General features: G+C 37.8%; 1 protein-coding gene across 8 annotated transcripts in view; it reads right to left on the bottom strand.

Annotated features, from left to right (window-relative positions):
• PPFIBP2 (PPFIA binding protein 2) overlaps positions 1-27,080 on the bottom strand; it is a 149,389-nt gene that overhangs the window by 48,250 nt on the left and 74,059 nt on the right. For all 8 annotated transcript variants that reach the window (XM_081936499.1, XM_081936501.1, XM_081936502.1 and 5 more), the window contains 3 exons: positions 18,320-18,412; positions 11,529-11,642; positions 2,128-2,259 (listed from right to left, as the gene is read on the bottom strand). In XM_081936499.1, coding sequence (XP_081792625.1) covers positions 2,128-2,259; positions 11,529-11,642; positions 18,320-18,412 — 339 coding nt within the window. The remainder of the gene's footprint in view (positions 1-2,127; positions 2,260-11,528; positions 11,643-18,319; positions 18,413-27,080) is intronic.

The raw sequence follows: 27,080 nt of genomic DNA, 5'->3' as shown, positions 1-27,080 counted from the left end.
TGAGTGGGAAAGAAGGGAAAGAGATGTCTCTGATTTAAGCCAATCTGTTATTTCTCCACAGAGCACTGTTTTCTGTGTGTGTCTTGATTGAAATAAGAGATAAATCAAGGGAGATAAACCCAATTTCATGTGTGCAGCAGAAATATTTATTTGTTTTAGTCAACTTGGATGCTGTCCAGCTCCAATCAATTTGGGGTGGCTCATAGCTATAAAAGAATAAAAAGAGAATCCTAAAGAATATGAAGAGCAACAAATTAGCCAGCTCTTTAAAAGCTTTCCAGAGTGAAATAAGGGTGGGAGTTATATGGATTTCAAGGGGGCTTTATTCCAGAGGACAACACTGCTACACAAAAGGCGTGCTTTCAAGACCCACAAAGATGACAATGTTCAATTGGGGGGGAGGGGGGAGGACCTACAACTCACCCATTGTGCCAGATCACACTGGACAAACTGAAATAATTAAGGAGGCCTTATAGATAGGAGGCTCCATTTTTCCTTAAGAAAAAAACCAGAAAGCTCCTTGACATGCAAGCTTCTTGACAGTTTACTCACTCACTTTGCTTGTGGGAAACCAGCAAATGGCGATCACGTAACTATGGGGTGCTGCAACCATCATAAGTATGAGCTGGCTGCCAAGTGCATGGATCACACTCATGTGATTATGGGATTCTGCAATGGCTGGAACTTTGAGGATCAGCTATAAGTACCACTTGTTCAGTGTCGTCACAACATCGAATGGTTACTGAATGAGTTATCATTAACTGAGGACTACCTATAAATGGGTACAGAGTTGTACCCAACAAATACATACCAATGGGTGTACACCAACCAGTAGGAAGGTGATGAGTAATGTAGTAGTTCAACATTAATAAATTACTTGTATGAAGGGTTAGAAAATGTGATCAAATCTGAAGTTAACACAAGAATAGGGTGGCTGGGAAATACTTTTGAGGCTAATGCCAAAATTCAATAATATTTTGACAAGCTAAAAGCAGAAAGTAGAAACAAGTATCAATTCCAATAACGATAACTGTAAAGTCTTAGATTTTGTTAGATAAAATATAGGCATAAGTGTAATAGCCAGGTTGGTCTAGTTGCAAAGGGACCAGGCTAGAAACCAGGAAACTCTGAGTTCTAGTCTTGCTTTAGGCATGAAAATCAGCTGGGTGATTTTGGGCCTGTCACTCTCTCTTAGCCCAACTCAGAATAGTTTTTGTGGAGAATATAGAAGGAGGAACGAACATTGGATATGTTCACCATATTGATTTATTTATAAAAATAATAAAGGCGAGATTAAAAAAAATCTAAAAAAATGTTGGAGAATTATACTGGACAGCAATAATGTGAAAAAGATCTAGGTATTTTAATGGATTATAAACTGAACATAAGCCAATCAAGTTATGCAATTGCCAAAAAAAAGAGCAAACCTAAACTGCCTCAACTGAAGTAAAGTGTCAGGTTTAAAAGAAGTGATTTCTCCTCTCTATTCTGCACTGGTCAAACCACACATAGAATTCTGCATACAGTTCTGGGAACTGTATTTAATCTCCTAATCATCCACCCCAGAAGAGACAAAAATAGCTTGGGTGTCATTTATTTTGGCAGTCTCTCCCTTCCACTTGTTTTTCTGTTAAAAAAGGAAAATCTGCATGTTTTCTCTTCAGCAAAATTTCACCATTCTTGCATCCTCTACTGATAAAGGGGGGGAAAACGCAACAGGGGGAAGAGGAGAGAGCTCAACGCTGCTATTACAAAAACCCTTCTTGAGGGAAAAGAGCAGTTTAAAAATGTGAAAAATAAATAAAACAAAATGCTAAAATAAAAAAGTTCACATAAAATAAAGTTAAGGAGAAAAAAAACCTTGGAATTTACACACTCGGTTAACTTCGACATAAATCTGTCTTCCAGATCTTGAACTTGGTTGAGAAGAAGGAAGTTGAAAGAAAAATGTAGAGAATATTATCACCCTCTCTCTTTCTCTCTCTGCTGGAAATGAAGCCTTTACAAAAATTTTCTTGCTCCAGCATAGGAACATGGCAGCAGTCAGCTTTAAAAAGGTAGAAAGCAATCTGTGCAGAGTTCTGATCATAGCTTCAGGAACGGAAAAGATAAACAAATCAGGCTTACCTCAGCCTTGTTCTGCTTCTCTTCATATTCGCTTTGTTCTTTCTCCATTCCAACCAGTTTGATTTTCAGATCTGAAACTTCTGCCATTAAATCCAATTTCTGAGTTTCTAGCAGCGTCCGACTTAACAGTTCCTGCAAAAAGAGAAGATGAGTTTTCTAGTTATTCAATTCTAAAATAACAGAAATTGTCTTTTACCGATCCCTTTCTGATTTTAACAATGAATATGCAGCATCTACTTTATTATTATTATTAAGGTTTGTCGCGCAGTCAGATGTTTAGACTGGATCTGGCATTTTTGTCAACCCAGCCTTTCCCAAGGACTTGGGATAGGAATGTTTGATGGTGTTTAAAGCTACCGTTGCAGGATATAAATTATTCCAAGAAAAGCTGTTTTTTGCAATTGACTTAACGGTGGTTTTGTCAGTGCTGATGGTGTTCAAGTGGTGCTCCAGATGTTTTAAAATTGCACCCAGGGTGCCCATTATTATTGGTACTCTTTTTGCTTTCTTTTGCCACAATCATTTGACTCCTATTTGCAGCTACTTGTATTCTGTTATTTATTATTATTATTATTACTATTACTACTACTGCCATAATTACTTTATTATTCAAGAGCTTTAGCATTTTGTATATGGTATTCTTAAGCATGTTTTGAATTATGGAAGCAGTCAAATAAGCATCTAACACCAGTAAATAAAATAACCTATAGTTAATAGAATAAAAATACTAAAAATAAAGGTTTGTTCTCCAGGAGTTCATCCTGAATAAAATTGTTTTATTCTTTTAGGTTTAGAAAATTATATATGGGAGACTGGATTTTTGAGCAGGAAATAGCAACTGGGGAAAATGTTTGAGCCGTTCCCCTCTTTCTTCCCACAAAGATGACTAGATAGGGCATATTTCAAAAATACAAAGGAATTATGTGGCTAATGGAGGGAGGGCATGCATTCTAATTCAGATAGTAGTGACCGTTAAAGTAAAAACTCTCCAGAAAGATCCACTGAAATCTATGCCCACTCTACAAATTAATCCTGGGTGGTTTTTTTTTTTTTTGAGTGGGATTATTCTAGTTTAAAACTCCCACAAATTGCTGAATAGAACAATCTTAAAAACAACCAGAAGATAAATGAGCATTAAAGATTTCAGAAAATCATATGACAGTATATGGAGATAATTTCTAACAATGTCATATCACATTTTTCTCACAGCTAGAACTCTGACCCATCTTTTCTGGAAACTGGAAAAATGTGAGTTAGTATCAACAAGGGAACACTAAATAAATACTAAAAAAACTCTTTGTAAATAATGTGGCATTAAAATCAAATCAGTTGAGCAATTTTATCCACAGATGTCAGAGAACACAGAACAAGAAATAATGGGTTAAACTATAAGGATTTTTTTTTTCAGTTGGAGGTCAGAGAAAATGTCCAAATTTCACCAGTTGCTCAAAAATAAAATGATGGTGGACTCTCCTTCACTGAAAGTGCTTAAATATAAATGGTCACATGTCAGTAATGCTATAGTGGAAGGTTTCTACCCTGGGCAGAGGTCTTGAGCACATGATCTCCAAGGACCTCTTCAACTTTTACATTCCACGAGTAAATGATTGCTAGCACTGGAACTAAAATCTGTCCTAAAATAAAAAGGGGCCTAATAGTGAACACTTCAACTAAATGCAGCACAAGTAATTTCTGTCTTATGTTACAGTCAATAAATAACTTTTTTTTGCATGAAGGTAATATTAAAGAGAAGGAAACAGTTGGAGTAATTGAAGACATGCAGAGCACTAAAGATAGTAGCAATAGACAAAGTTGTTGATTCCACTCCTTCAAATGCTCTGGTAGTCTAAGTAAATATCACATTTTTTGGAAATAAGTAATGATAGTTTTAATTGTCAAGAAGGAGACAATTATTGCAGCATTATCTTGGAGTCAATTGTGGGCAAGTTATTTGCAAAAGTAATTCAACAAAGACTTCAAAAAGGTTGAGAACAACAATCCAAGAATAGCAGGGGATTTTTTTTTTGTCTGGAAGAAGATGCGGTGACCGAAATACAATGTCAGTTGTTCACGAAATACATCAGTATACAGACTTATTCTTGTGTTTACTGATTTTGCAGGAGCATTCAACAGTTTCCATTGGCAATGATATGAATGGTGCTAGTCCAGAAAGTGTTCCCGCTAAAACCATATGCCCCTTGCTTCACGTATACAGTGTATAAAGGATGACACAGTTCCTATTAATGACAAAATATCCAAAGGTTTCCCTGTATATATTGGTGAAAGCAAGATGGGGTTGCTCTCTTTTGAGATTCAACACTATGATCAATGCAGTAAAGTGGTAGCCTGCTGTTTGGGATGGTATCATATTTGATACAAGATGTGTTCATCACACATCAAATGTTATTTTTGCAGACAATGAAAGATATTCCTATGAAATAATGCTTGATAAAAAAATTCTTGGTTATCTGTATCAATATTGACAAGACCAAGGTATTGACAACCAAAGACTCCCAGACAATCACACACTTTGATGAAACTCACTTGAAGAATTTACATACTTTGACTGATTTATCCAAGAATATAAAATAGTTGCCATAGACAATGTCAACAATCAAATTGGCCAGGCTATTTTAGTCTCCAGAAAGGTGTTTTTAGAGAAAAAGTAGCATAAGGATTGCTGCTGAAATATACAGTTATCAATAATCTATTATCAATGCACAAGATCTTGGACCTTGCTTCAAATTGATTTGAAGAAGGTTGATGTTTTCTAAAAGTTCTGCCTGAGCCAAATAGTATGGATTTCAATCTATGCAAATTTTTTTAAAAAATGAAACAATTAAAGAATGGTTCTGCAACCAATTTATGCTAGTTGATAAAATTCAGAAATATAACTACTACATGACCCCCACCAACTTGCTCATGAACGTCTCAGGAAATCACATCTAGGGATTGAAAAGTACAAAGATGAGCTCCCAAAAACAAAAACACACTAGCTGAAACATATGGAAGAAGTCCCAGGAAACAGGACCACAACAAAACAATAACAAAACAAAAACTGGAGGAGTATGCTATGTTACATCAGCAAGCCCATAGTATCAGTTGATTACTGTAGATGATTACTAGATATAAACCAAAGATTTTTAACATGAAGATGAGATAATGAATGCAAGCAAACATCTGAAAGGCATGCGGCAAAATGTCACAGAAATAGACACGAGGTTTTTGAACACCACATTTGAGAAAGTTATATAAAAACATAGTTCAAGAAATAGTATGGAGGCAGTTTTCCACTGGTACTATATTATATATAAATACTTCACATTTTAGTTGAACATATGAATGTGAATATAATTTAAACATCATATCAGAATATTCATACTGTCCTATACCTCTATGAACTACAATTACATTGTCTCAAAATTTGTTTTATTTTTTATTTAATCCAGATTATATTTCAGTGAGGCCTTCTTAAATGTTAACCAGATGACACTTGTGGCTCAGAAAATATACTGAACTGAAAATTATTTGAAGTGGAGTTTAAAGAAATCACCATGGTACAGTTGCTAACATGTGGAACTAATTACTTGTATTTTCAAGCAGATGCTTACGTTGACCAATTCGCTAGTGGAATATGGCCCACTTTGCTATGTGGAAATTACAGAGTATTCCAGCGGTATGATGCAATTGGAAGGCAGCTTAAATAAATATGGAGTTATAAGAAGTAAAAGTACAGTTCAGAGTTGTTACTTTTGAAGTGAAAATACAATATATGCCATCTGAATTCTCCAATATGAAAGGCAAAGAACTCAGAGTAGAGCCATAGAAAATTATATATATTATTTACAGAATTATGCTTCCATCTAAACTATTGTTATATTAATATACATATATTTATTATCAATGAAAACAGCTTCCAAGAAAAAATGGTTACATAAAAAAGCAATCTAAGTGGCACGATTAGAAAAGTTATATTTCTCAAAAATAATTCTATAAATTAGCACTGAATATTATCTTTAAGTTAAGACTGATTTTTAAACTAAGGATCTACCATGAGATTATTTTTGTTTTATATGATTTATAAGTGTACGTTTTCAAAAAGTCATGTGAAATATATTGAATAAATATAAATATTATAGAACAGCAGTAATAATATGGTATATTAAATGGTATAGGAAGTATAGAATAGCAGCAAGGATTCATAGTGTGACTGTAAGTTCCAAAACAGCACATTGTTTTTGAAATATTTAGTTTATTTAAAATAACAAACTCTGGGAAATGCAGTTTGAAAATGCAGCAAAATCCCCAACTATCAGGTTTTAAGAATTTAGAAGTCAGAAACAAAGCAGAAAAACTTATACTGTAATGGAACAGTCCAAACCAATACATATGCTTTATTAAAATATATTGTTGAAAGTACAAACTATTTTGTTCTCTCTCTTCGTGAAAGAAGTTTGGAAAGAAGAATCCTACCTGTTTTGCAAAATTCAGCAAGAATCACCATTGTATGAAGGCTGCACTTTACAAGAACTGTGTGTCATCTCAGATGTGGTAGGGATGGGATACTCATTTAACTCAAATGCAGCTAAGAACCTGACTGTCTTATTACACAGTAACAGACATTGGCCTGTAGCCTTCCTCTTCACTGTTTAAAACATTGCAAATCTAAGGAAGAGCCAAATTTGCCAGAGCAAACCACTTCAACACATAGGCTTATGCATTTATATTCAACACTAATTCTAAATGTAACTCAAAAAAGCTTGAACAGGAACATTTTTTAAAGGGTGAGCTTTAAAAGACTAAAAACCTCCTGCGGCATTTCAGCAATTATGACTGGCCGTTAATATCTGTACTAATGCCTTTGTTTTGTCAGGTCTTTTTGAGATCTGAAAACTGAAAAAGGGGGGAGGGGCGACCTTGTTGTCATGTCAGTGAAAATGACTGGCTGGCGTTTGTGACACAACCCAGATGAGCTTGGCTAGACTTGTATGAGAGATAATCAGGAAGCTCAGACCTAAAACCCAGACTGGGAAACTGAAAAATGTCCTGGAAAAAGGAAATAGTTTAGGAATAAAATGGCAGCTTCAGAGGTTTCCAAGCAAAGCTGAGAAACGGGGCATATGTCCCTTGAAGTGTGTGCATGACAGAAAATAGTAAAGCTGTGCAGTGTAACACGTAAGCCTAAGGAATGCATGCTAGAGCTGCATAAGACATAAATAAGAATGGGGTCAAGTGGGGCTATGCTTTATCCTAAACATCAGTTCCAGCGGTACACCATGGATCTTCCTGAAAAGAATATATGTTCATGTATATTTCCTCTCAATGTTTGGCTGTTGATCATTTTGTCAGAAAATGCACATTGGGGCGAAAGACAAAGACAAATATAAGACATCTACAACAATCACTGTAAGGACTGCAATGGGCAGAAGACTTTCAGAGTCCATCCATGAATACCAGCTAGTAGATCGAAGTAGATTCGAAGATGAAAACTTCTTAATCATACAACACACGGACACACGGACTCAACTATTGTTTCAACTGGGGAACTATAAGCAGGGCCAAGCTAAATCCAAAAATGTAAGGGGATTCCTGGAAGCCTGGCATTTAGACAAGTCAGCCATCAATAGACACCAGGGATGGGTTCCGGCAGCTACTACCAGTTCACTTGTGGTCATGTAGTACGTGCGCTTTGTGCAAATATGTGCAGTACTATAAAAATGCTTCTGAGCATGCGCAGAAGCCAAAAACAAGATGGTGCCGCCTATGGTGCCGCCAGGAGAACCAGTTCAGGGGCGTGGCAGGCCTGGGTAGCTGCCGGTTCTAGCGACCCAGGCCGCCAAACCACCACCGGTTCAGCCGAACCGATCCAAACCGGAAGGAACCCACCACTGATAGACACATTACCATCTATTGATGGTAAGTATTAATATGTCCTAGAAACTGAATTTTGAATTATTAAATTTTAAAAGAACTGGGGAATACAAAGATTAATAGTAAGAAGATTGATTTTTTTTCAACCAGAAGATGAGGTAAGTTCTTCTAAGGAGGTCTCCTCTGGGTTCCCTGACAAAAATAATGGCACCCAATGAATGAAATACCTTCTCCAAAGAAGCTCGTGAGAGGCATCCTTTTGGTGGCAGGTAAAGATCTTTTATTTCCCGCCTTTTAAAATTGTATTATAATTCATATTGTTTTAGATTTTTGACAACCATCATTTTGTACGGGATCTTTATTTAGCATTTGATTGGATTGGATATGTTTTAATTGTGTTTTATTGTATACCACCTCCAGAGCTTTAGCTATTGGTAGTTTAAAGGTTTAAATTAATATACACATAAATAGCCAAAGGAAGGTGTTATGAAATCATTGTTTTTCCTATATGATTCCTGATTGGCTGTGTTCACCAGGTGGACAGTTCTGTTCAAAATATAAACACATATCCTTTTTTACTTGGAATATGTAAACATTTATTTACAGTGGAGGGGTAAAGGGAAAAAGGGAAATGGGATTTATAAGTGGATTGGCTAATAATACATAGGTTTCAACCCAGAGGCAGCACATTTCATACTGAAAAGAGACAGCAGTGAACATTTAGCAGTTTTAATTTACAAATAATTTCTACTTCCTTTCTGCATTGTAGAGAAATTCCTAAGTTACCACAGAGAAATTCTTAATTTATCAGAAAGACTGGAAAGAGGTGGCTGGAGTCAACATTAAAGGAACATCACTGAAAACAAATGCTTGCTAGTTTACAGTGCATGAAAATAATCTTGTGTGATGGTCTGTGACCACTTTAGAGAGCTATTTAATTTACATTTGCTGAACTGGAACGTTTGTCATCAAAAACAAACAGGCGTTTAAACTAGCAACAAGAGTGAAAATTTCAAAAGTTTGTATAAATATAGGGATCTGGTACTCTGACTTCCTGGACTTCACAATACCCCATTGCCCATAGCACCCGCTGCCCCTCCATGGTCTCCAGTAGCTCTCTAACAATGTCTGTCAGTCCACCTGGGGCCTCTGTCAGCTGTCCCATGGCTCTGTGGACCTGCCAGCTCTCTGAGTTGCTCTAAGCTTGATCTGCCAGCCCTCTGATCTGCTCTGTCAGTCCTTCATTGGTCTCCATTGACCTGTTCAATGCCTCCCCGGCTCTCCTACGGATTCTTCTGACCTCTATTGGCTCTGTCTTATAGCCACTACTGTACTGACCGTGCTTCCTAGTGTCTGTCTGCAGTACTAGTCTCTCTGCACTCCTTACTTGGGATCCCCACCATTTCTCACTTAATAGTCTACGTGGCCTGGGGTTACAATGGCAACCCAAACTTCCAGGATTGCTTTCATTAAGCAATGTAATTGTTTAACATCACGTTTTATGACCGCGTTGATTAGCAACAGCAATCCTGATCCCAACTGCTGTTGTAACCCAAGAACTACCTGAATTTCATAGGAAAAGGTAAACTATCATATAGTGTATACTTTTATGTTCTATGACTTAGATCTCAAAAAAAAAAGATAGAATCAAGCTTTTGTGTAAAAAAAGAAGAAGTCCCAAATACTCCTTCTTTCCTCCAGTTTTTATTGTTGATGCTGTTGTTTTCTTAGTGTTCCTAACAATCCTATGAGACAGATTAGGTTGAAAGATAATGGCTGGCTCAAAATCATTCAATTACTTTTATGGCCAAGTAGAGATTTGAAACTGAATGTCCTAGGTGGATTCCAGCATTCTATTTACTACAGCCCATCTGGATTTAAATATCACAGTTACTGTTTAATTCAGAAATCCATTTTTCAGTTAATAGAACCAACCTAACCCCTCTATGCCTTTTGTTATAAAAGGATGCTGTTGGCTTCTCCATTGGAATTTTGATTTTATTTACCTGTTAAATTTATAGCCCAGCTTTCATGCAGCTCAATGTTTAGACAGCACTGCCTCTTTCTATTTTCCCAATAACAAACTTATAAAGGTATATTGGGCTGAAAGAGACTGACTGGCCAAAGTCACACAATCACCTCATGAAACTGAGATTAGGACTAAGTTTTCCCATTCATACCAAATACTCTCTCTACTATGCCACACTGGTTTCCTACAAATGGCTAGTTACAGGTAGTCCTTGACTTATGACCACAATTGAGCCCAAAATTTCCATTGCTAAGTGAGACTGTTGTTAAATGAATTTTGCTCATTCTACGACCATTCTTGCCACAATCGTTAAGTGAATCACTGCAGTTGTTATGTTAGTCCCATGGTTGTTAAGTAAATCTGGCTTCCCCATTGACCTTGCTTGTCAGAAAGTCACAAAAGGTGACATGATCCCAGGACACTCCAAATTGCAAAGCACCCAAATTTTGATCACATGACCATGGAGATGCTGCAATGGTTGTACGTGTGGAAAATGGTCACAAGTCACTTTCTTTAAGTATTGTTGTAACTTCAAATGGTCACTAAATAGCAATAGCACTTAGACTTATATACCACTTCACTGTGCTTTACAGGTCTCTCTAAGTGGCTTATGGAGTCAGCATATTGCTCCCAACAGTCTCATTTTACCCACCTCGGAAGGATGAAAGGCTGAGTCAACCTTGAGCCAGTGAGGATTGAACCCCTGTCAGTCAGCAGAATTAGCCTGAAATTCTGCATTCTAAGCACTGCATCACCACAATGAATGGTTGTAAATTGAGGACTACCTGTAAATGCCACACTATATTAAGCTTGCCTCTGAAAGCATTTGTTGTTATTGTTTATTTTAACCTGGCAACTATGGAATTAAGTTTTCATAGTTCAATAACTGCTGTGTTGCTTAGATTCTTTATAAATAAGAGTAATTAACTGGCAGCAAAGAAACATTTTCTTCTTGGTTTGATTTGAGAATAAAAATTGTGGGGTTTTAAAATATAATATAATTTTATAAACGATAGACTTCATTTTGAGATTTTGGATTGATATTTTTTATTTTGTTTAAAAATAAAATATTTTTATTTAAGCATTTATTTAAACCAGTCCCACAAATCTGTAAATTCAGGTACTTTAAATCTCCTGTAATTTCAGTCGCAAAGGAGACCGAGCAGAAACAGCTTATAAACTCTGACTTTCAATGAATTTCTATATTATTAAAAGAGGAGGTAACCAGTCAAACAGGTTCTTAGCCACATCCAGTTCTCTTGTTGAATTTTCACTGTCAGATAGTAATGAATAATGTACACAGTAGTATCACTTTACATCGGAGCTGAATAGCAATATAATGCAATATGACTGAAAAATTCAACAACAAAGCAAATAAGTACAGCTGATCATTGGGAACATACATAATCTCAGCTTTAGCTAAATCGTTGGAAGAATCAAGAGTGATTAAGTGTGCTTGTTTAAAGAAGAACTTTCACTGAAAAAAAACTTGTTTTCCTACCTGTTGAAGCATCTCTTCTGTAGCATTAAGCTTCAGCTGGTGCCCTTCAAGGCAAACTTCTAAGTCTCGGATTTTTTCTCCTTGGGCTTCAACTTGGTCTGTGAGAACACTCACCTATAATTTAAGGACAAGGATGATGTCGACTGTATCAGTAGCAGCAACCGTGCAAAAGTAACAACATAAAAATAATAACACTTTTAGCAATCGGATCTCTTGTTTTTGAACACAACCTTATTTTATAAAGTTTTCCAGTTAATTTTGTGTCTAAGGAAGGATTTGAATCCACCTCCCCACAGGCCTAGATCTATACATTGTCTTTCCTGTCACATGCCTCTTAACCCTTCCTGTAAATATTACAAACTGATTAACCATTTAGCTATTTTCAAAAACAATTTAATTTTCACCTTAAAAGTCACTACATTGCACATTAAAAATGAACCAACATAATTTTTAATTAATTAAAAAACAAAGGAAAAATGATCTATTAAAAATTGTCCTGAAGACCATGCAATAATATTTACATTAAACACTCTTTTGAAGGAAAAAGCCTTTGTAGAAACCCTGTTAATATTTTAAGCAGGCTTTGAGCAAGCAAAGTCCTTTCAGCTTTTGCCAATTTTCCCCTTAAAAGCAGGAAAAGCACAAAGCAAAAAACCTTTCAGGAAGCTAACCAATAACCGTTCTTCTTACAAGAAAAGCTCACCTATCAAACAAAGCCTCTCTAACTTACATAACGCAGTACACAAAAGACATGTCCTAGTACTGTCAGTGTGCTAGTTCTCGCCAGTTCAAAGTATACAAGCTTGAACACGAATGGAGAATTTATGCAATGAAATTGCCACAAAAGAGAGAATTATTATTACTCAGAGAGATTTATAGAAAAACATTATTAAGAAATAAATAACTCCATCCTAAAAGAAATTAGGAAATAAATAAATAAATACATACAACATACATACATACATACATACATACATACATACATACATACATACATACATACCAATCTGTTTAAAGCAACAAAGCCAACATTCTACACCCCCCCCCCCACCTATATCTATATTTATAGAAAAACAGCAGCTCCAATCAAGCTTTGCTCGCACAAGCACGAAGCCAAAGGAACCAGCCTAAAGATGATGAGTGTGACCTCGTCGAAACGTCGCCAAGATACTGTCAATCTTACACAGGAAAAGACCCGAATATGACAAGACCTGTATATCTATACCCGTGAAAATCTACGTAAACAAATATCCTACTTCTATGGGGAGGAAACCTTCCTGCTGACCAGGACCTATGAAAAACTTGAAGTCGCAAGAGTCACCATCTTATGTGACCTCACATTCCTGTACAACTGCCGAGACAAAAACGTAATCCCCACATGCTTCCATTCCATTAAAATTTAAAAATGGTTTAAAATTCCATTCAAAAACCTCAGCCATCGAAAGGATCCTGAAAAGAACTGAATTAACCCTAATCAGAAACGAACTCCACAGGAAGAGATTCCTACTAGACCAAACCAACCGAGACCTACTTACTCTTCACCACAAACTCAGCAACAAAATCCACCCAGCACTCTGGGACAAATCCAAACAACTAGTCCTCTGGAGAGCCGAAACAGAAACCTCCCACAAGACAGACACACACACCAACAAACTCCACAGACTAGAAAAACGCCAGAAGCCCAACCCCCCTCCACAGCAACTCATGAAACAAACAGTACATAACATATCAGACAGACCCTTCACCATAGGAGAAACCAATGTCCTTTCCAAAGGATTCAACTATGCAGTCGCCCCCAAACGCATCCCCACTGAGAACATCATATGCGAAGTTGAAACTACCCTAAGCAATATCAACCCAGATGAAGCCAATAAAATCAGACTTGAAGTCACCAACGTCCTCTGCTCCAGCAATCCACCCAGAAGCAACTTACATAAAAAGAACAAAAAGCACTCACCAACTTGAGGAAAGACAACAACATAATCATTCTCTCAGCAGACAAAGGTAACACCACTCTGGTGATGCACACATCTGACTACTAAGTCAAACTATCCAACCTACTCCAAAACCTCGCTTATAAACCTCTAAACACAGACCTCACCACCTACCTGGAAAAAACCACCAAATCCAAAATAAAAGCCTCTCCCATCAGTGAAGAGATTCAGCAAAGAATCATCCCCAGAGAAAAACCATCCAGATGCCTCAAGCTCTATGGCCTCCCCAAGATACACAAAGAAGGAACATCACTCAGACCCATAGTCAGCTCCATAGGCTCACCTCTATAGAATCTTGCCAATTTTTTTGCCAAACAACTTCAGCCCTACACAGAATCCATCACCTCGCATGTACAAAACTCACTCCACTTCATAGAAACAATAAAGAAACAAAACCTACAACTCAATGACCTACTCGTGAGCTTTGTGTCATATCCCTCTTCACCCAAGTGCCTATTAAAGAAGCCTTGACAGCTATCCAAAACAAATACAACCCCCCCAAGCACATCCTAGATCTGACCAACCACTGCCTAACGAACACATACTTCATCCACAATGGACAAAGATACAAACAGATAGAAGGAGCACCTATGGGATCACCCCTCTCACCCATCATCGCAAACTTATACATGAACCAATGCCTTAGATAAATCTGAACCCAAACACAAACTCTGGCTTAGATATGTAGATGACACTTTCATAATTTGGCCACATGGGAAAGAAAAACTGGACAACTTCCTCACACATCTCAACAGCCTACACCCCAAAATACAATTTACTATGGAAATAGAAGCTAACAACCAACTTCCCTTTCTGGACGTCCTAATCTACAAAAAACCCAATGGTTCCCTAGGACACACCATCTACTGGAAAAAACACACACCAACCGCTACTTAAACGCACAATCCCATCACCACCCTGCATAGATCAACTCCATAGCCAAGACCCTCATCTCCAGAACCAAATGCCTAGCTGACAAAGACCACCTGAAAACTGAATTACACACCCTGTATTAATTTCCAACGGATTCAAGAAAAACAATTACCAACCTAATCCAAAGGGAGACACCCCCCAAGAACCGAGACACAGAACAGGACAATGCATCACCCTCTTCCCTTACATCAAAGGCACCACAGATAAAATCAGCAAAATTCTCCATAAACTCAATATCAAGACAGCCTGTGGCACTGACCAAAAAATAGCCAACATCTTAAGAAACCCCAAAGACAAGATCCAGCTAGAAAACCAAGGAGTCTATGAAATACCATGCAAAATCTGTCCAGCCACATATATTAGACAAACTAATAGGAGAATAAATGCATGCATCGCAGAACACAAGAATGCAGTCAGAAAAGAAGAAAAAACTTCCTCCCTTTTCCAGCACCTTAAAGCAACAGGACATGAAATTGATTTTGAAGGAACCAAATTACTCTCCAAAACTGAACACTTCAACATGAGAATAATTATGGAAGCTATCGAAATAGAGAACCCCCCCCCCCAACATGAATAAACGTGATGATACTTCCCGCCTACCAGACATCTGGAAACTAGCCCTAGTCAATAAATGAATCCCAGCCACAAAAGCCGACACAGGACCCAAAAAACACAGGATACCATCACCAATCACCCTCACCAAACCTCAATTTCATCAACCAATCAAGATGTGACAACACAGCCAACCAATCCGTTTAAAGCAACAAAGCCAACATTCCACGCCCACCCACCTATATTTATAGAAAAACAGCAGCTCCAATCATGCTTTGTTCGCACAAGCACGAAGCCAAAGGCACCAGCAAGTGTGACCTCGTCGAAATGTCACCAAGATACTGTCAATCTTACACGGGAAAAGACCATAATACACCAAGACCTGTATACATACATACATACATACATACATACATACATACATACATACATATGCACTGCTTTTGTAATCCATCTGAAAATGTGGTTTATAAATATGATTATAATTATCATATGATAAACGGGGATTTGCATCATTCACATTTCTTTTATCTTCATAAAACTTAAAATTTGGGATAAATTGACTGAAGAGCTTCATGGATTTGCTATCGCCTTCCTTCTTTTGGACAAGATTGGCATTAATAAAGGAACTATTGCAGAATGATGGATCAGTGTACTTTTTGTACTTCTGTAATAGTACATAATTATGTACTATTTCCAAAGTAACATAGATTTAAAAAGAAAGTTGTTGACTGTGAATGCCAACAGATTGGTTACAGATTCTTTTCATATCAGTATCCGCTCAGTTTAGGATTTTTCCCATTAGTATCCTTCAGCCTTCTTTAGCTTTACCTAACCATCACTAAGACAAAGTAAAGCCTATCCTCATTGTTATGATACTGACACAACAATGCCTGCACAACTCTAAAATATAATATATCTTGCTTTGTGTCATTTGTAGAAATCCTGTTTTTTGTCTGAAAGAACATGGACTTTAAAAATTTTCAGTTGCAATCACAATACCATCTTTTTATTACTACATGTATTTTACTATATATACAAAAATCCAGTCATTTCACAACCGGTGACTAAAAATGCTGCAATCGATTTTATGGGAATGAAAATATTTCTAATAAGATCCCTATTAATAACAATTAGATCCATTATAAAATATCTTGCATTAGCTTAATGGTGTAAGCTATTGAATCAATTATTACTTGCCACACAAATGTACTTTTGCAAATAATGTCATATTTCTACATGATGTCCTATTAAGGCAATGCCTCATAAAAGAAGCATTAATGACTTGCACCTGCTTTTCTGAATGCGAAATAGATACTAGAGCAGGAAATAGATACACAGCTCGCAAAAATTATTCTAATTACATCATCATCTTCAATTAACTATCATGAACATTTAAAGCCAATGGAAGGATAAATGGCCATGGATATGAAAATAATAGGGAGGTAGAGAAAAAATTGTGGCTTTGTTTCAAGATTATCTTGTGCCATAGTTTAAGAAGTGCAGTTCTATCATGGAAGATACATTCTCCAAGAGGCATCTATATATATCACCAAATAGAGCTGGCCTTTTGTCTTTCTTTTGGATAATGTTCAAGTTATTAACATGAATCTTGAGGGAGATGGGCAGTCTAGAAATATACATACACACACACACACACACACACACATAATCAAGGAAGGAAGAAAAGGAAGGAAGGAAGGTCCTTTATATTTTTCTTTTCTGATATTTAAAGCCTTTAATGGCATAGCTTCAGGTGACCCGATGAACTGCTCAATCCCATTAGGACAATCCCATTTTAGTTATGCTGACAGAGAGGGCCTATTTTGGACTTTGTTGGTCTAGGGGAAGGATAAGACACTACATAGTTCCTGTCTACAACACAGTTCTTTCAGCAGTTCCAAGAAGATTCCATCTCCATTTGCACTCTGATGATACAGGTGACCCTGAGGGCACAGATAAACCCCAAGTGGCGCCAAGAGCCCTCAGGGAGAGTACTAATGACCAGATGACTGCAAAGAAACTTCTGCTTACACTCTTTTCATTTCTTCCCCTTTTTTTGTTGTAAGCCACCTAGAGTAGCCCCAGAGCAAGATAGGTGGCAAATAAATTTAACGAACAAACTAACAAGGAAAAACAAATGAAGGAAAACACATAGCACCCTAATTGTAACTTTTTGTTTGTATGTTTGTGTTTTATACTGTAGTGGCTTGATAAGGCTTATTTCCCTATTTGATAGGAAAAGAAATTAGCATTGACCTGACCTAGGGCACATGTTCTTGGCAGGCATAAAAAGAAGAGGCTCATGTTAATGTGAGACAAGCAAAAAACAGACAACCAAGACATTGCCGAGGAATTCAAGAGACCAGGCATAATGAAGGATATTGAACTTTTCAATAGATCCCATAAACTATTTTCATAAATCATTCCATGACTTTATTGGAAGTCAAGGCCCGGTAGATGCCTGGATTTGATGGATTGCGTGTTTGTTTATTTTCCATTACTGCTTTGTACAATGCCACGGGTGTATCTTGGGAAGACTGCTCCTAGGACTGGTATGGGAAACAGCCATTCATTCCTAGGGTTGATAACAAACCAACAAGCAATGTAATCATTTTGATAAAAGGACAATCCAGCCAAGTCATTTGCTTCTCGTACCCTTGTAACTATAGTGTGGTAGCTAATCCACCATTATAGCAGAAATCCAACAGACAGAAAACTGAAGTTCTCATTTATTGCTCCTTTAGCAATGATTAGCTTAGGCAAGATGAATCAGTATAAAAGCTTTTAATGTAGGAAACTGATTTTACACAAGGACACAAAAAACTGCACTGATAACAGAACTTACATTGACTTCTACATGTGTATGCCTCTTAAAACTATTTAATTTGCTCTAAAAAGAAGGAAGTGGTTTAATCATTCTACAAGCCTCAACTTCTTTCATATGTAGCAGCTGGGTGATTCATCTTCTGTAAAAAGCAGGACATACTGTATCTGAAAATGAATATGAAAATATTTTGATGCCACCATGACTATTAAATGAATCAATGTATTTCATACTTTTTAATAAGAAGTGGCTGATGTTGGCTAATATTGAAAAAGCAGGAGTGGATCTGGTCAGTACCTGGATGGGGAAAAATTGGGAAATCCCAGGGTTGGAGAAAATTGCAAAGTTTTAAAAAGTTCTGGAAGAAGCAGTGGTAAATTACTTCAAAATTATTGTCAAGAAAATCCCATGGCTGTATCTCTATAGTTACTAGGAGGAAGACTTTATTATGGCATCATCAATGCAAGGTTATGTAAATTTCATACCTGCAATATGAGAGATTCTTTATCACCTTCTAATCTTGTCAGACGTTCTTGATACGTCTCATTACTGGTAGAAGTATGATGACTCACCTGGGACTGAAAAGAAAAACAGGTTTAGAACACAAGTAACAGAAACATAATTATTATATGTAATAAATCTAGTTATTCCATTTTTAATGAATGTAATTATTGTGTAAAGCTAGAGCTTCCCATGGGGGTGGGGGGGGGAGAGAGAGAGAGAGAGAGAGAGAGAGAGAGAGAGAGAGAGAGAGAGAGAGAGAGAGAGAGAGGTGCAGAAAGGATGCAACACACCTTTCTTTGTGTTCCATCTTATTCACAGGATATTATATAGCAGTGATGGCAAACCTTTTTGGCATTGAGTGCCCAAACTGGAATATGCATGCATGCGCATGCATGTGCACCTGTGCGCACGCTGGAGCACCAGAAACCCAAAGTCCACCTGGTCGGCGCACGCATGCCTGTTTTTTGGCTGTTTCTTGGGCCGTTTTCAGGCTGTTTTCCGGTGATCTTGCGCCTGCGAGGCTGATGTGCATGTACGGGCCAGAAACCAGAAGAGCAGCTGGCAACAGTGTGCATGCCCACAGGCAGGGCTCTGTGTGCCACCCTTGGCACGTGTGCCATTGGTTCACATCACGGCTATATAGGATCCAAATAAGTAAACATCAGACTAGACTAGTCATAGGAAGGACATGGAGAAAAACTATGTGAATACAGTTAAAACCAGCTCAGGTCATTCTTAAGAGTTAGCTGTTGATGGAACACCCAAGCCAAAAAATAACTCATGCCTGAACCAGAGGGTTGTTAGTTACACCTTTCAGTAAAAAAGATTAACTTGCTTTAAAATAAGCCTGGAATGGGTGGGAACAAAGAATACAAGGTGTGTCCTGGTTAATGAAAGGAAATTTGAATCATCACATTTCTCTATCAAAACACAGGCAAACCTAAGCAAAATATAATTATTAGGAGTACTTTTGTTATTCTAGCTGCTATAATCAACTTAGTTGCCATGAACAGAGATAGGAATAATGGTCATTAATTTACAGGTTGTCCTCGAGCCCAAAATTTCAGTTGCTAAGTGGGACATCTGTTAAGTGAGTTTTGCCCCATTTTACGATTTTTGTTGCCACAGTTGTTAAGTAATTCACTCACTTGTTAAATTAGTAACCCGTTTGGTTAAGTGAATCTGGATTCTCCATTGACTTTGCTTGTCAGAAAGGGGATCACATGACCCCAGGACACTGCAATCGTCGTAAGTATGAGTGAGTTGCCAGGCACCTGAATTTTGATCACATGACCATGGGAATGTTGTAATGGTTGTAAGTGTTGTAAGCCACTTTTTTCAGAGATGTTGTAACTATAATAAAAAACATCTCCAGTTCCTGATTTATTTTATAGTTGTCATATGAATATTGACTTCTTCCAGAACAAAACAGAATTTGTAAATAAATCCTTAATTAAAGTTCCTGAACGAAGCAAATTATGCGTGTACAAGTAGCCACTATATCCAAGTTCCTCCATGACATTCTGAAATTATACTTGCACTAGAAAACTTCAGTTCCATGGAAAAAGCCCATCTTACTCTAGCATTTTATTTTACACACTGGCCTCTGGAGTGATCACAAACAGAAGACATCCTCTTCTCCCAATACTGTTCTCCATAGTGAGGGGAGAAGTATCCAGGATGGGTTGACCTTGTCCTCTCATTGATTGGGCTGAGTCAGATAAGCTCTTTGGGCCACGCCCTGGTCACCAGGTACCACACAGTTATCTTATACTGCACCCTTTTAAAGCCATCAGATTAAAAAGATATCATCAGGACCTATGATAACTAATTCCACAGATTTGTTATAAGCTATGTGAAGAAGGGCTTTCTTTTTACTTATCTAAATTCTCCTTCAAATTAGGTTTATTTATTGCATGGTTCTTGATCAAATTTCTTCATGCCCATGTTCCCTCAGTCTCTCTTTTTCCAACCTAAAGGTTTAATTCTTTCCAAACATGATGAGTTGCAGTGGTGCAGTGGTTAGAATGCAGTACTGTAGGCTACTTCTGCTGCCTGCTGCCTCCCTGCAGTTTGGCAGTTCAAATCCCACCAGGCTCAAGGTTGACTCAGCCTTCCATCCTTCCGAGGTCAGTAAAATGAGAACCCAGATTGTTGGGGGAAATAACTCTGTAAACCACTTAGAGAGGGCTGGAAAGCATTGAGAAGTGGTATATAAGTCTAAGTGCTATTGCTAGTGCTACGAACAGAACACTATACAATTTTTCAGATGTAGCCTTTCCATAGATTTACGTAGTGGTATTACAACACCACGGTTTGATTTTCAATCGTTTTTTAAAAAGTTTCATTCAGTCTTCACAAGCTTCACAAACAGCATTGGGAACAGGCATGCATCTGGGCATCTTGAAAATAGAGTCTATGAAAATTCAAACATCCTACTCAAGAAAAATGCTCTATAATGTTTTCAACTTCTAATTTCAAGTCAGCTAGAAGCTTGACTTACATGTTGAGCTTTATAATAAATCAGAAAAATCCTAATTAGCCAAGCCTAAGAGATTAAAGACCAAATTCTTTATAATGAACAGGCACATGTAGTAACTAGAAAAACAGGTGCATTTGGAATAATGCTGCAATACATTTTCCCTAGCTCATTTTGTTCTGGAAAAAAATTCATTCTACATTAAGCCATAAATAGATAAAGTACTACAATGCTTCCTACTCCCATTTAAGCTCCAAAATATCCCAGACTGAAACTACATTAGCTAACATCCACATGAGATGAAGTAATCAGGGAGAAAAACATCAGCTCTGCCAAGGCATCAGCTACTACCGGCCTTAATAAAAATAGACAAACATAGTCCAGACAAGTTCATCTATTAAGTAAACAGCTGCTCTGTTTCAATCTTGAAAGTATGCAAGGATCTATAGCTAATGACAAGATAAAAGATAGAAGCACACCCCAAAGGTATATGTGTGTAGATGAAGCTTGGAGAAAACAGTCATAATTATACAAGAAAAATATCTTATGGCCAATCAACTTAAGATAATTATGAAATTTTTGCAGCATCTGGTTGTTACATGTTCATGTTTCAAAGTTCTGGTAACTGCTTAGTGGTTATTGGAGTAGATATCTTCTTTGAGCTATACATTGTTCCAAGCTAACTCAAAAACTTTCCCAGAGGATTACAGAGTTGCAGGAAGTTCAGAAGAGAGGGAAAACAGCTGGAACTGTCATTCCAGGCTTGAATTGGACCAAGGGTTATACCAGAAGAAAATGTAGAATGGAGAGATATCATATCAAACCCACTCCAGAGACCTCTATGATTATTTGGAGATCTAGTGGTGTAAGTTTTCTTCGTACATAGAATGCCGAATATCTGCTATACTGCCTAAAATATTGGTACATGGAGATTTCAGTCAAGCCATGTCTTCCTCTCTAAGTTGATTAATGGTAAAGTCCTTCAAAGAGCCTCTGAAATATTGAGAGGGGGGGAGGGAGGGAGAGGGAGAGGGAGAAGGAGAGAGAGAGAGAAGGAGGGCGGGAGTGGGAGAGGGAGAGGGAGGGAGAGGGAGGGAGAGGGAGAGGGAGAGGGAGAGGGAGAGGGAGAGGGAGAGGGAGAGAGAGAGAGAGAGAGAGAGAGAGAGAGAGAGAGAGAGAGAATATGAATCTCTCCCTTCTAATTTTATGAGATATCTTAGGGTGAGAGAAATGATCATGCTGTGCACTTGATGGCTGAACTTCAGAATCTGAACCAAAATCCACTCAGGGCCGGTCCAACACTAACGATAACATCTCACTGGCTGTTCTCCTTGATAACATCATTCCCACACACTGAAACAGAGAAGCAGGATTTGATGCCCTAGGATATTGCATTCTCAACGCAGAGTATGAAAGAATGAATGAATTTATTTGAGAATAAAAGAGATTTTCAGACAGTTAAGACAATTTAGAAATGGAGGAACAAAGGAAATAAAAAAGGAGAGTCAACATACACAGGATATGGCAAAAATAAGTTGACGAAGAAGTCACTTACTTTTTAAAAAGTTGCTGTAGGAAATGACCAGGCTGAGCCCAAGGGCGTGGTCAAATGTGTCATAAGTCATGAGTCCCTTCACGCCCACAAGACATCTAAGTCCAACCCATCTTGATTTCCTGTGACTCTTATCTACCACCAATTTGCTTAGGCTGTTAATAATTCAGATTCTTGTAGAGAGCTTAAGCTTGCAATAAATAGGGGGTGTGCATAAGCGCACCAGTGTGCCTACTGTCCCTGTCTTACTGTCCCCATTTATCTGCATCTACTTTCTTGGTTCATGTTTATGTTCATACTTATACCTGTTACCTTGTATATGTTTGACAAACAAACAAACAAACAAATAAAACATCTTTATACCCATTTGAACTGCCTGGTTCTCCTGATTTCCCTGGCATTTCACAGTAGCCTTCCAATTTCAACCACTGACTATGGTAATAATAAATGATGATAGGAAATGGAGTCCAGTATCACTAGATCAGTGGTTCCCAAACGTTTTCAGTCCACCGCCCCCTTGGTGCTACAAACTGATCCTCAGTGCCCCACACCCAGTGGTGGGATTCAATTTTTTTTACTACCGGTTCTGTGGGTGTGGCTTGGTGGGCGTGACTGGGGGGGGTCATGTGACTGGGCGGTTTGCATGACGGAAGGAAGATAGTAACAGTAAAATTCAAAACTGCAACAATTAATTGCACATTTATTCAAAATCCAATTTAAAAACCTTTTAGTTAATGTTAATTCAACAAAACTGTTGAACATGATCCAGTGATACCAGGTTTTCAAAGTCTGATAGTCATTTATCAAGAACCTTAGTAACTAGTAACTTAGTAAACTCAGTAAAATTTAGTAACTACTTCACTGTTCAGTAAATTCTTAATGTGTGATGGATGGGCTTGAAGTGATACCAGTTTCCCAATGTCTGGTTTTAAGTCACTTAGCAGGAGTCTTAAATCACCACGTTCAGTAATCTGGAGTAGATTTCTTTGCTTGGAGAGAAGTTGGATGACCACACTGAAGCCACGTTCCACCAAATATGATGTTGGAAATGCAACAAGGAGCTTCTTAACCACTGTCCATAATGCAGGATAGCGATCAGAAATTTCTTTCTGTATCCAAAACTCTTGGTACGATTTCTTAAACTTTGGCTTCAGCTCAGTGTCATTTTGCAGTTCTATGAGTTGTTCCTCCACTACCCCATCTTCCTCAGTATCTGAAAATGGATTTATCACCCAATCTGGAATTTCTATCAAAAGAAGATCTTGATATCACTCAGACATCTAAATCTTAGAATGTCAGAGAAACAACTTTAGCTGGATAGTCACATCCCTGCAATAACATCATTGTAATTTTCAGTTTCATTAATTTCCATAATATCAACACTAGCTTTGCTACTAACCCATTCCAAACCATCTGCATAGTCTTTAAGATTTGGTGATCTAAATATCAAAAACGGTTGACTCACATCACACATCTAAGCAAAACTGAAGTACAATCTATTTTTCCTTTTTTTTAAAAAAAATCTCAATTTTAAGATTTGTATTATGGTTTTCAACTAGTCCCCATCCAAAAATGACAAGAAACTCTGGTGTCATTTTTTAAAGTAACCATAGACAGATAATTGCTCATACTTGCCTTAATATTATTGCCCAAGTTTCTTATTGGCTATGCTAATCAAGAGGTGCTCTGGTCATTGTTAACCTACTGCAAAATTTATGTGTGCACATATCCACACATACAAAGGCATACAATATAATCTTATCTCCTTCAGATTGCGAATTATTTTGCACAGCACAAACATTCTGCATTTAAATGCTTACATGGTTTCAATGGCTAAACTTCTGCTCGCCGAACCAACTATTCAAAACCAGCAATTCCGCAAGGAGAGGATGGGAATGGAGATATTTCAAAAACTAAACACATATCCTAAAAGAAAATCCACCCACGACCAGTATTGAGTGGAGCTTTTATAAACTTAGAATAAATGAGCTGGAAGGGACCTTGGAGGTCTTCTGGTCCAGCCCCCTGCTCAAGCAGGAGAACCTATACCAGAGGTCTTCACACTTGGCAACTTTAAGACTTGTGGACTTCAACTCTTAGAATTCTCCAGACAGCTATGGACTTCAACTCCCAGCTATGCTGGCTGGAGAATTGTGGGAGGTGAAGTTCACAAGTCTTAAAGTTGCCAAGTTTGGGGACTCCTGACCTATACTATAGTAATATATACATATAATATACTATACCTATATCAAAGAAAGCTCCCGTGAGTTTAACAACACCCTTATTTCCAAGGCTAGAAATGGAAGATTGCAATGTGAGCTCTCTCCTGCTGGTAATCCAAACCTCCCTAACAAAATCCACACCATCAAAAAGGAGTGACCGCACTTCCGCTCATCACCCCCTCCCCCCAGTTACTTTTACTCAGCAGCGTCTCCATGCAAAGGAAAAGGATGGGACAAAATATGTGACCGTTTTTTAAACCAGTGGCAAAGAGCTCTCTTGCAAGCTCAACTAGAATTCGATTGGTGGGGTTTCCGCCCCCCCCCAACAACACTGTGCATATTCTCCCCACCCACTGACCGTTTAAAAAAAAAACCTTTTCACAAGCTAAGCCAGTTGGTTAAGATGCCGACGGTGTTGGGGGGGGGCGGGCGATTGAAGTGGTGCCCCCCCCTTCTGGAAGGAAGGCAGTGATTGGAGGGGAGGGTGGTGACATTGCTTAAAGGGAAACCCGCAGCTATTTCCAGGTTTGTTTGGGTAATTTCGTCCTTCTGCCCGCGCCGATGGGCTTTAAACAGTCCATCTTCTGCTCGGCAAGTTTCTCCTTTCCATCTGATAATTAGCTAAGGAGAAGCTACCAACCTAAAGGCAATGCCCTCTGCAGCCAACACAATACATGATCTTTTTTTCCTCGCCCTCTTAGTGCCCCCCCTTTCCTCTTAGCGTTCCCCGCCCCCCTTGCCTCTTAGCACCCCCCTGTTGCCTATTTGCCTCTTAGCGCCCCCCTAAGTCATCCCACCGCCCCCCAGAAGGTGGTACTGCTCACTTTGGAACCACTGCACTAGATGGAGAACATACACATAGTAACTGATTTGATAATACACTAATAACCTTGTTCACAAATATATACAAAACTCATGATCAGGAAGGAACCTTCCAAAATGTTCTATTAATTGGGCTACCCTAGAACCTAATGTTTTGGCATACAATGGAGCAATTCCACATAGCTAATTTTTAAAAATGTGTTTAATTAATTAACTTATCTGCTACACCTTCAAAAACTTAGATTTCTGCTTCTGTTAAAAATGAAATGCTCAATATACCAGTCAGCATCATAGGTCAAAGATAAATTATATAAAATCTGACAACAAAAAACCTCCAGTACATGATTAAGGAAAATAAAAATGTCTTTTTCAGATAGGATGAGGAATATTGTATAGGGGTTCTGATTTCCAACCAACAGTTCTTCCAAATCAGATCAGAGACTATGAAAAAAGAAGCAAGATCACAGGAGAAGGAAAGAATTATATATATACACCAACATACCAATATTGTTTATTCATACACTAGTACCACAGTCAGTGATTGTTTTCATTATTGTGTTTGTTTGCCATTAACACATTATGCTTTAATGTTATGTGGTTCTTTTGGTTTACTGTTTTTGCTGTTGTTTTTATGTTGTATGCTGCCCAGAATCACACTGTTGGATTTGGGTGGCCCTCTTAGTCCATACAATAAAATAATAAAACAATTTTTTTTAAAAACCTCTTTGTCTCACTTTCGGCTGGTTTTATAGATGACAGCACTTTTTCTTGCAAACCACCATGTTATTTTTCAATTTACCATCCCCTTTCTTGTTCTCACTTGATTCATTCTTGCTTAATTCTCTTACAATTAGTTCATTTGCTTTTCAGTTCCTCTCTTTCCCCACCCTTCCTCTGACTCCTTATTATACTTCATGTAAACACAATACAATTTCAATTCTGCTAGTTTTTACTTAGCCCTTCTCCTTCACTCACCCCTGCTGAATCGTTACTTAATTAACTTTTATTTTCTGCCTTATTGTGTGGATTATTTATGTATTAGATTTATATCCATCTTTCTTTCTCTTTTTATTCCCATTAAAGAATCCTGTGATATGGATTGGGCTAAGTGAAACTAATTAGCCCACCCATTTTTACTATTTTTTTAATTTGTTATGCCCTTCAATCTAAGTTCTATTTCCCCCTGTAACAGCAACCTTATCAGACAGAATGCATTGAGAGAATGGCTGGCTCAAATCCACCTGGTGAACTTCCACAAGTGAGGGTGGACTAAAACTTGGGTCTCCTTGCTCCTAGTCCAACATGTTGTCCATTCCATCACACAAACTCTTAAAAATGAGAATGGTCTGTGTTACTTTTCTTTTATCTTGGAAGCAATATTCTCCTAGATTACAATCGGAACCTATTGATAGGGGTATATATTAGGGTAGTAGGAAGTGTCATTAGATAAATCAAGAACAGGGTAGGTAGAAGTTGTTGATGTTCAGTCAAATTATACTGGCAAAGGAATACTGAGGATTAAAGAGAAAAGTAAAGTCTTACACTTTAGGCAAGAAAAACCAAAGTTACACATATAGACTGGGTGAAACCAGGCTTAATAGCAATAACTGTGAGAGGGACTTAGTGGACAAGCAGTTAAATATGAACTAGCAGTGTGCAGTGGCAGC

This window comes from Natrix helvetica (genome assembly GCF_964273705.1).
Source record: "Natrix helvetica genome assembly, chromosome: 1".
Taxonomy (NCBI): Eukaryota; Metazoa; Chordata; class Lepidosauria; order Squamata; family Natricidae; genus Natrix; species Natrix helvetica.
The sequence above is the reverse complement of the archived record's forward strand: the minus strand, read 5'-3'. Positions and strand labels throughout refer to the sequence as shown.